The 11284-nt window shown below is 43.3% G+C and overlaps 1 protein-coding gene across 1 annotated transcript; it reads left to right on the top strand.

Annotated features, from left to right (window-relative positions):
- Positions 1–368: 368 nt before the first annotated feature.
- On the top strand, positions 369–1755 carry LOC122635261 (dynactin subunit 6). Its single transcript, XM_043825261.1, has 5 exons — positions 369–449; positions 658–828; positions 886–1013; positions 1080–1222; positions 1307–1755. Exons 1-5 carry the CDS (start codon positions 370–372, stop codon positions 1406–1408), a joined length of 624 nt encoding a protein of 207 aa, XP_043681196.1. The 5' UTR covers position 369; the 3' UTR covers positions 1409–1755.
- Positions 1756–11284: the final 9529 nt, after the last annotated feature.

Here is an 11284-nt window from a genome sequence, read left to right as displayed (position 1 = left end):
TGCCTCACTGTTCGTTATTTTCTGATTTGCAGCAAACACATTTGATACTCTCAGCCTCTGAGACTATTGTAGAATCTTCAATAAACGTTCATCCCGATGAAGAAATTTGTTAATTGTATGCTAACTAAAAACCTAAATAAACCGCCAAACCCTGTGCAATAAATTAAACGAACAAAAAATTGTTGCTAATAAATCTTCATTTGAAACAATTCATTGTCTGTTCTATTAAACATCGCAACTCTCTATGAAAACTTATCTATTTCTATATAACGACATGTATCCATATAAAAATTTTAAATATTAAAAAAAAAAAGAAAGAAAGAAAGAAAGAAATACGATATTCTACGCTGAAACAATTCATTCGTTTTAATGTATCGCTTTCGCTCTAGAGTGCGCTGCGTACTCAACATGACGTCCAACATGAGTTCGTCCATGGGTCGACGTTCCAAGTAAGATATTTAACTATTATTTATACCGATATTTATTTTAAGTATATTCGTTTGATTAATTACTTTCCCATTATCTATGATTATCTGTATCAATTTTTAACTTCAAAATTTTATTTCGTATAAGGTTAGGAATGTGCTATTCCATGTTCTTACACCGTTATCAAACTATCGTCATCGTGTAATCTAATTATTTCGCTTTATCGTTCAGTTTGAAGATAGCTAGTGGAGCGGTGATATGCGACGAAAGTATTTTAAAAGGAGATATCACGATCGGGACAGGAACCGTAGTACATCCTAGGGCAAGCATTTTGGCAGAAGCTGGCCCGATAATTATTGGAGAAGGAAATATTATAGAAGAGATGGCAACGATAGCAAACAGGCAAGACTAACAAATTGTTAGTATTTAGAATAGTTCTCTTATTGTACTTTTATGCAGATTACCACCGGATGCTCCCGAATCCACAATGATACCCGTACAAATAGTCGGTAACTATAATGTTTTCGAAGTAGATTGTATCTGTGAAGCGCATAAAGTTGGGGATAACAATATTTTAGAAACTAAAGGTACACGTTGTTATTCGGTTTACTTTTGTTACTCTACGTTATATCAATTTTTTTTATCCTCTATAGCTCACATTTCTAAAGACGTAGAATTAACTAATGGATGTGTAATCGGAACCGCTTGTTCCTTAATAGAACCAGAAACTGTTCCAGAAAATACCGTGATATACGGCAGCAGATGTCAACGAAGAGAAATGAATGACAAACCATTTGTAAAGATTCAATTGTTTTTACAAAGCTTTCAGTATTCCTACGCTTGTATCTAAATTTAATATGCTATTCTGCTTCTACTTTAGCCACAGGTAGGACAACTCGACTATCTAATGAGAGTATTGCCAAATTACCATCATTTAAGGAAGCCTAACGTGAAATCGATGAAAGTAGAACCGACGGTATAACGGAATTGTCGTTTCTACCGAAAGAAAACGAATATCCAACCCAAACTATAGAGTTATCTCTATATAAATACGATAAAACTTGTATGTAAAATGTCTATATGTTTTCATAGCATGATAAAAATAATGATGCTCGAAATAATTTATGCTAATTATCGTATACTTGATAATAATAATAATGACAATGTTGCACTTTATAAATAAATCAATCCAAATCTATTGCGTTGTTAATAATATTTTACGATAACATGCATTTATCTAATATCGATCGCTTCAGTCTCGTACACATAAAAATTCGACCGTTTATAAAGACTTTTTTGCTCGGCTCAAATAAAAAGGCATTTCGATAATACGATATATAATATATTATACGGAAATAAAACTTATTATACTATTAAAGAATAATATAAATTAACATACCAGTATCGTCCGTGAAGATTAAGGAACGTAGCGTAAACTCGATGCGAAGAATACAAAGGCCAAACACGGAGTGACGAAGTTGTAAGAAGGCACATTCGTTCGATTTATTTTATTTAAGTCCGTAACTCTTGAATGTCACTAATTTTAACAAAAAAAACACACAAGACCGATTATCCTCTTCTCCATTCAAACCAACCGAAGCTACGATGATGCAACAAGTACGTAAAAAGTAAGACCGTCGCGCTTCCTGATTGGCTGTTTCTTCCGCGGGATTCGCTAATTTTTAAACGTATCGATGAATCATTTCCAAAATTATTTTCGATGTTATTTGAAGTTATATGATTATAATTATGTCCAGGAACGTCACTATTTAATTCGTAACAAGGAATAGCACGGCTAAATGGATCAAATTCATTCCTCAATCGTCACACATAGAAATTCAATGCAAATAACGACGCACGTCTTACGAAATGATATTATTTCAATTACGCAATTATTACTGCGTAGTAATAAAATAAATTTCATATTCGTCTTAAACTTATCTAATAATTCTATATCTTGTATTGAGTAATCACCAATATTCCGACGCACTTGAAAGTATAAAAGGAGGAATAAAAAGAAGCCGAAGTTTTCACGAATGGATTATAAACGACCGTTAGTCTTTAGCTTACTTTTTACTCGACGGATGAAACAGAATATTCTGTAGTTCGATCTTGTCACGAAAAGATGGCAGCATATTCACGAATGGAATAGATAAACGCTTAAAACAAAAAGAAAATAAATGAACTCGTGACGATACGAAAAGGTACAACGTCTTTCATCGGCGAACGACTGCTTTTAATTTTGTTATAATCGCAACTAGTATGATAAGTCCATTTTAATTGTCAAATTTCAATATCGCATAAAGTTTGATATACGCAAAATCATATCGAAAATGAATCTTATAAGCAGAATCTCTGAAGAAAATTACCGACGTCAAACTATTTCAACGAGAGATCGGTTCTTTCGCTTTATTTCTCGTCTTCCAATGAAAACTCCCTTGGAGAATTCATTGCGTCGCAATGCTAAACGCTACACCTATGAATATGAATTAGCATCTCCTAGTGAAAGGGGGATTTTGGTTGCAAACCATTTATCGCTTCCGTCAGCTTTAACCAACCTGCGACAGTGATTCTCAATCGATCGTTTCATCTCCTATTCGAACTTGACCATCTAGAAAATTTCGAAAAAAAATTCTGTCCTACCAAAGGGGATATCGTAAAACGAATCGTAAACCCGAATCTTTCAGAAAAATCTTGATATATGTGTACGTACATGATGCATATATATAGGTGTGTATACACACACACACACACACACACACACACCACACACACACACAGAGGTATATATAGGTGTATGATGAAAAAATCGTTGAACGAACGACAGAAGAAACGTAAAAAGTAAAAGACAGAGAGGGATTCACGAGTGGCGCTTTATTTTAATGATCGTCCGTGGCAACCCCCTGCGGCGGTAACTCTTGTCGCCCGAAAGTGGTGACCCGAGAGAGCTGTCATATTTTGACGTCCGCAGCGGGCGTCGTATGAGAGAAGAGAGGGAGGAGAGAAAGAGGAGAAGAGGGTTGAGATTATTTTTCATGGCATTACGCCGCTCTCGAGGTAGTGGGCTGAGTCGAATTCCCAAGAAGGGAGAGGGTAACGAGGGGAAAAGCCCTAATGGCTCGACGACGAATTTACGTAAGCTTTTATCAACGCTCTCGCTATCCTTTCTCCTCCCGCTCGACTCGTCATCAAGAGCGGAAGAGACTTTGCGGTTTCTCGGTGACTCTCGTCATGTCAAAATCCCCATCCGTCCTTGCTTTCTTCGAAATATGACGTAGGATATCTTGGAAGAACGTCGACGAAATTCTTGTGTATCTAATTCAACAAATTATCCTACCATCCGTCGTCATCCGCGAAGGACAAAAAGAAAAATCGCAGGATGCGTATTAACGATGAAAAGTCTCGACGATCGTTACGTCCAAAATAAAGAACCACGAGGTGTCTCGAACATTTTCGTCGGCGGAATGAACGAAATGGGGGAGAGAAAGAGAGAAAGGTAGAGAGAGAGAGGGGGGGGAGGAGGGAGAGAACGAGAGCGGTTAAGCATTGATTGCAAGCCATCATATCGTGACGAGCGTCGACACGAGCGTCGACGGACAGGCCCAGGAGGAGGGTAGAAAACGGGGTGGTTCGGGGAGCACGACCAGCACGCTTGTCGTCTCTCGCATCAGCCATATCGCACCCTCAACATCATCGCCACCGCTATCGTTCGTCCTTCTCGTCCTCGTCGGTTCGCAGTAACGCTTTTCCCCTTCCGCGTGCGCGCGCGCCGGCTTCCAGTCGCGCAACGCAAATTGACGTCTGCAGACACGAGCTCAAGCGAGCTAGCTAGCTAGCTAGCTAGCTAGCTCGAGTGGCAAACGAGAGTGACGAGCGTTACGAATCCGCGACTCGCTTAACATTTCCATTGTGAGCCCTTTCTCCCCTTTTCTCTCCCTCCCCCCAGCCCCTCTCTCTCTCTCATCGTTTGATTGTGAGTCCCCGACACTCGCAAATGCCGCGGCGAAAGGAAGCGAAATTGAAAAGGGACTTGAAAAGGGAAAGAGAAACGCCGCATAACATCGGACTAAATTTCTCTCTTCGTCGGCGCGTGTCCGCGATTGTTTCGTGCCTTTATGACACGACGAAGGAATACCGCATATCCAATGTCAATGATTCTTTCTTCAACACGAGCCAGGGAACAGTAGCATTTGTTACAATTATCTACGGTTCCTTATCTCAGATAAGCTCTAATAACGCCATTAAGACAGGAAACGAATCAATCGACGCAACGAATAATACCTACCTACTCGAGCGACGGTTAGAGAAAGAGAGAGAAAGCGAGAGAGGGAGGGAGAGAGAGAGAGAGAGAGAGAGAGAGAGAGAATCAAAGGATCGGATCCGCCCACGAGGCCGTCCAAAGGGAAACCACCCGTAAAATCCAAAAGGGGTGCAGCATAGCTCCAACGGTGGCGGTGGCGGTGGCAGTGGCGGCGGCGACTCTGTGACGCGATTATGCTAACGAAGTTATTCTATTGTAGCGCTGTTTACAACGACGTGCGCATTAAGGCTATACCGGAACAATAGCGCCGACGATACTCTCACAGGGGAATCCTCGGAAATCGTGCCAACGTTATACCCGTACGCTCGTATCGCTTCCAAAAGGAAATTGCTAGCGACCTCGTCGTTCTCTTAACGAGACGATGGCTCGTTCCGTGTTTAAAACATTAAAGATAAAGAAAAAAAAAAAAAAGAAAAAGAAAACGAAAAAAGGAAAAGAAAGAAAAAAAAATTAGATTCGAGACCTTTCGAAACGATCGCTCATCCTTTCGACGTTAATTCCTACCAAAGCAAACCTATTCATGAACGAAACGAGGCAGGTAACAATGATCCGAATCCATTGATTCGGAACGGATTAATCTTTTACACTTGGATGCGTTGTAAAGACTACGAGCGGTGTTTTGCACGATCCATATTACTCTTACTTTACTCGCTAGTTAACATTTATGAGTACAGAAACCCGACAGTCCTATGCTCCATTCCTTTTCTTCATCTTTACTACTTACTTTCCCCGATTATTATTCCAATGTTGCTTCGAATATAAGCACGAGTGTTAAACCTACGCGATAACTCGTGCGCGTGACGCGCGAATACGTCATATTGCATTCCAAGTTTCGAACGAACTTTGCAAGAAAGATTCGAGTTTAAACAATATACCGAAGAAGAGAGGGAGAAACGAACGGTCTTACCTTCTCGCCTGGTTACCCTCTATAGCTTGGGGCGCCACTTGACTCGTATTTAACTTTCAAATCTAAGTATTTTATGCCTTTTGCATCTTAATGCCCTTCTCGATTCACGGCCTCCGCGAAGCTCTTTTTTCGCTTTGCTTTTCACCCCTTACGTGTTCTCTCCGCGAGATCTATATTTTCATGGCTGTCGTCGTACATTCTCCCGCTACATAAATTCACGCGTCGTCGGTGTTATCGATCGTCCGAACTTCGTTAGAGAAATCTATAAAAGAAAAGGATCAGAGTAAGAAGAAGATACTCGACGTAAGAATCGGAATAAAACATAAGTTGTATACCGGTGGGAGTATACGGATCGACCGTTTAACGAGAGAAAAAGCAAGAGAAAAATATCGACGCCTCGTAGGACACGGTCTAAGTCGTACCTAGTGCCGACGCCACGTCGATTCGAGACGCGAGTAATTCATGCTTCAACGATCCTGGCATTTATGTGTCCAACGGAGCGTGGCGACGCTTCGACGGGATTATTTGTAGGATCTCGCCGTATACTCGACGTTTCCGCTGAATCCTTTGTGTCGACGGCCCGTTACCGCGCCACGAAACGTTTCCAAGACGCATTTTGGGGTGCGCTTAGGAGTGACTGATTTTCGCGATGAATGGGACGAGAAGCGAAAAAGAGAGATAAGGGAAATCGATGCGTGACACATTCCTTCGCGTCGCGGTTGTGCTCGAGAAACGAAAAATAATAAATAGACGCACGACGTCGATCATCTACATTGCTAAATCAATTACGACGAAACGACGAGATACGGAAGAAGAGTAAAGCGGATAGAGCGGAAAATCCGATAATTATATCGGACCGAATCGATCGGAGTCTCAACGGCACAATCCTGTGACAAAGTAACGAACTATTTTAATAAAAATAAGTCCGCTCTTTCCGCTTTAGGAAAAAATAGGACGAGGCGATTTACTCTCCGATTCTCCGGTTCGCATCGTCAACGCGGAAACGCTCGTTGGTCGAAATCGTCGCGGTTATATTCATTTTCGTAAACGAGACCGACAGACAGAATCGGGATATCATCGAGCGTGCGTGTAATTGCTTTTTTCTTCCATTCCTATTGCGGAGAAAGCGAACGAAAGAGAGACGGAGAGAAAGAGACGTAGAAGATATATAGGGTCGTTCGGTTCTCCCTGTTGGTCGGGACACTTCAAAGCACGACAGTGGCGCATTCGGATGCACGGAGCAAGCCGACAGACGTCGTTCGTCTCGAGAACAGGAACGAACTTCGTACCAGATAATCTTCGTCTCGTCGTCGGCCCTCTGTACGATACTCGTACATGTTTTGCCTTCGACGAAAGGGGGAGAGAAAGATGAGAGAGAGAAAAGTAGAGAGAACGTAAATGGCATTCTTCTAATTTGTCGGCACGACTTTGTCGGCTAATCAATCGGCTTCGTGATTACCATGCGCCACAGCGTTAAACAACGCGACCGCCTTCTCCTCGGTTTCACCGCGTACTTTTCTATCTATCTACGTATCTGTTTCTCCGAGCGAGCAAGGTGTACGCTCACGCACGCGTGTCACACGCACGTCAGGACTCGCGTCCACACGTGCGTTCTTCTCGAAGCGCCGCATCGTGTCGCCGACATTCACGATTTTTCCTTCTCATCGAACGCACACGTGTCCATATAGACATACCTTCTCCTCTTTCCTCGATCTAATTTCACGTCGGGGCCATCTTGATTTTCTCTCCGATTTAAAAATATATATTCGAACGGAAGTACCTATTCGTCGAGCGAGTTTCATATATATTTTTTTCTTTTTTCTTTTTTACTCTTCTTCTTTTCTTTTCTTTTCTTTTTTTTTTTTTTTTCAAAAACAGGAAAGGTAAATATCGCCGACACACTTGTCGGAGGCCACGGACAAAAAGTGGGAGGTAATTTATAGGAGGCTGGATCGAGGAGCGTTGAAGACGTTAAACGGGCGTCCTGCCTAAATCAAGTTAATCGTACGCGACACGACTAAACGGGCTGCTATCTTGGGACGAAGCTCGAGGTCGAGCAGCGCGCGAGGCTGAAACGGGACGTGTTTTCGATTACGCGTGAAATGAAGGCGGCGATGCGTGTGTCTTGTACGTCGAGAGAAAGAGAGAGGAGAGAGAGAGAGAGAGAGAGAGAGAGAGAGAGAGACAGTGTCCGTAAAACCGTGCAAACTTGTAAGAAACTATGTAACGATCCTTGTAGAAAAACGATTACTTTTTTGCTCGCGCACAAGCGAACGAAGACGTCACGCATGATTCCAAAAGGAAAATGATTATAAGGATCGTACAGTCATAACCCTTTCGATGTCAAAGAGTGTACGTTTGACTTTGTAGATCATTTTCCTCCTCCCTCTAATCGACATCGATACTTTCGATATTATTCTCGATCTCGAGTAGTTGTATTCGCGAGCGAAAGAAATTTTTATCGGAAATAAGGCTCGGAGGAGGAGTATCTCCCACATTCATAATTCTAGTCGAGCTTAAGCGTGCGCTTCTGACACGAAGGTGGTAGACGACTCTCTCTCTCCCCCTCTCTCTCTCTCTCTTTCTCTCTCTATCTAGCGTGTATATATATGTGTGTAGCTGCATAGATAAGCCACGACGTCCCTCTTAAGCGTCGTGTATAATTTGTCCGGAACTACCGACAGAACGGAGGGAGTCTTGGGCTAATCCATTACAAACGCGCCGGTAAACGTGCCGTCTCATTTTCTCAACGCCCACCAATTTGCTAACCATCGATTTCGTTCGTTCGCGGCACGCACTTGCCACGTCACGCAAACGCGTCTGTCCCGTTCCCTTCGATTCGCGATTCCTCGTTTGGTTTTTTTTTTGTTCTTTCTTGTTTCCTTTCTTTCTTTTTTTATTCTCTTCCTCCATCTTCGAGGAGCCACGTTGCTCGACATTTCGACGTTGATCGATCGAAAAAATAGCGGAGGAAGGAAGAAATGCTCGAAAAAGTGAAAGACCGACCGATCCCATGAATGTACTACATATACATATAGATATACATATAAATATATCACGTTTCCCGGTCGACGAAGCGGCAGGCAATTAAAAGATGCTCGGCTCGGCTCGAAAAACGACGAACAACGTCGAGCATATCGCGGCTCGAGAGTCGAGGCGTTTAAGAGTCGACGGTTTCCGTTCACACGTGCGTAACGACGCGCGTTGCGGGTCGCGCAAGGACGCCTCCGCCGCGAAAAACAAAGAAGCGGGTTTACCAGCTTACTTCGAGAGAGAGAGAGAGAGAGAGAGAGAGAGAGAGAGAGAAAGAGAGGAGAACAAGATTTAAGGCCGTCTGAGCATCCGTACGGCCACGGTATCGCGAACAATTTCAGTTATGAGCAATGATCATCGATTTCTCTTTCCTTTAAAAATGGACGCGACTAACGTCAAAAAAGGAAAGAAAGGAATACCATCTGTTATTCCGTTAAATACACGCGCGTTTAATCTACGAGAAAGAACGCACGGTCTCTTTGAGACATCGAAACGTATCACTTGACTCCTCGAACCTTCGTATTTCAAGAATTTATGAATCGTATGAATGAACGAGTTCGTCGAACTTTGTCAGTTTTTTTTGTTTACTCCGGCGAGCCGAGTCGATTCCAAGAATTTTTATAGGTCAATGGAATACCATATACGGAGCGTCATCGCGTAAGCGTTACTACACAACACATAGCTGTATGTAAACCGAGCGTGTTTATATTCGTAAGCTATTATTCGTAAGCTATTTGAGGACACGTTTTACATCATTGAAGAACGAACCGTTCGTTGAAACGGATCATCTTTTCCTCGCGATAATTTATCGTCGATTAATTATCCAAAGTCGGCAAAGTATAAATGATAAAAATCATGGCGAAAGGAGGATTGGATCGATGCCAAAATATAAATCGTTGCGAGTTCGATTGTACGGATATACTTTGATATTATGGATGCAGTATGCGCTGGAATAAAACATTCGATGTCGCTGTGCCACGACGTAAATCATAGGTCCTCTCATACGAGTAGACGAACGAAAAGAAACCAAAAGGAAGTATCTAAAAATAGCAAAGATCTCGAGTAGAAATCTCTCGATTCTCGCGAGAGAGAGAGAGGGACGTCACGGTTAGGCGAGCGGACGCAACGAATCCGTTTCGGTCGAGTTTTCCGCGAATCTCGGCTCGGATATTTAGGAATTTGCATTTTACAATGCGTTAACTGGCAGTTTGACCATCTTTGAAAACGCTCGCGTGCTCTCGACGAATTCTCGTTTCCGTTTCTTCGTCGGTTAAGCCGCACAAGTTCGCTTCTTTTGTCGAAGACGTTTGCATGCACCGTAAAACCTCTCTCCTCTTTATCTCTGGTAACGCATCGTAAAACCGTATCCGCCGTACGCGGAAGTCGGACGCTTTTCCACGGCTTAAAACGTCCGATGTTACCGAAAGGATCCACCGCGAAAAATTATTATTCGCTTAGATATTTTTAGCGGCGCGCCTTTCTATTTACTCGCGCGTTTTATTTTTCGGCCGGGATAGGAGACGTCGCGGCGACTTTTCGGCTCGAAAATTCTCAGCCTGATGTCTCTCTCTCTCTCCCCCTTCTAATGCGACGCCTTCGTTTAACTTTAGATTCGGTTAAGCCCAATTAGAGTCACGTCGCGTTAACGAGCATCGAAATAACGTCGCCATTAGCTCGATGTAGCGATTAGTTTGGCTTGAAAACGAGCTAACAAGCTGGCGACTGGATTATAGTCTCCCACTTTTCAAATCGTATTAATCATGTATTATAACCATCTTGTAATCGAAAAAGAAGTATCCAAGATAGTATAATTAAGGAATAGGAGAAAGAAGACTGACGGAGGTAACGCCAACGCAAATGCGAATAGAGTCACGGGGATGGGCGATGTTTCCAACGTATGAGAGGATCATCGTTAACGAGCAACGACGCTGCGTCAACGCGCTCGCCGTAGCCCACCAAACACGTTCTCCGCGTATTTTTATAGCTCTCACTCGCGAAAGGCCAACGTGTTTCCCATTAGCTCTATCACCGAAGAATTCTTAACGAAGGAAAATGAGAGGGTGAAAATCGGTGGAAAGAGGAGAAAATAAAGGGTAAATCGTGAAAAGGAAGTATGAACCGTCTGATATCATTGGATCGCGAAGAAGACGACCCTTGGAGGATCGAGTTCACGGAGAAGGTTCGGACGGAGACGAGGAGCCTCGAGAAAAGTGCGAGAGAGCAGCAAGATGGCGGATAGGCACGAATAGGCGGCGTCCCTACGACGTCGTTGGCTGTAGCGTTGGCCAATGGTTGTGCGAGGAAGGCCTCGAAACGCCACGACCACCGCCAGTCGCGAGTTTGCCCGAGAAGCAGGGACGTTGAGAAGCCGGGACACGACTGGGACAAACACGAGGAGCGCGACGTCGGGGAGACAGGAATTAAAATGCGCCCGACGAGCTTCGCCAGTCACCCATCGACTCGTGCCCGATAAGGTCGATGCTCGTTACTTCTCCTCTCGGTGCTTCTCTCTTCTTATTCTCGCGTGGACTGTGACGTCGTCGTCGTCGTCGTCGTCGTCGTTGTCGTCGGCTCTCTCTCTCTCTCTCTCTCTCTCT

Source organism: Vespula pensylvanica, chromosome 17 (genome assembly GCF_014466175.1).
Source record: "Vespula pensylvanica isolate Volc-1 chromosome 17, ASM1446617v1, whole genome shotgun sequence".
Lineage (NCBI taxonomy): Eukaryota > Metazoa > Arthropoda > Insecta > Hymenoptera > Vespidae > Vespula > Vespula pensylvanica.
This window is presented reverse-complemented; position numbering and strand designations above follow the sequence as displayed.

Excerpts from the sequence above, each read along its gene's own strand:
- LOC122635261 (XM_043825261.1), top strand. The coding sequence starts at position 370 with ATGTATCGCTTTCGCTCTAGAGTGCGCTGCGTACTCAACATGACGTCC. Across the intron at positions 450-657 it reads TCCATGGGTCGACGTTCCAA|TTTGAAGATAGCTAGTGGAG; the intron begins GTAAGATATTTA and ends TTTATCGTTCAG. Across the intron at positions 1,014-1,079 it reads CAATATTTTAGAAACTAAAG|CTCACATTTCTAAAGACGTA; the intron begins GTACACGTTGTT and ends TATCCTCTATAG.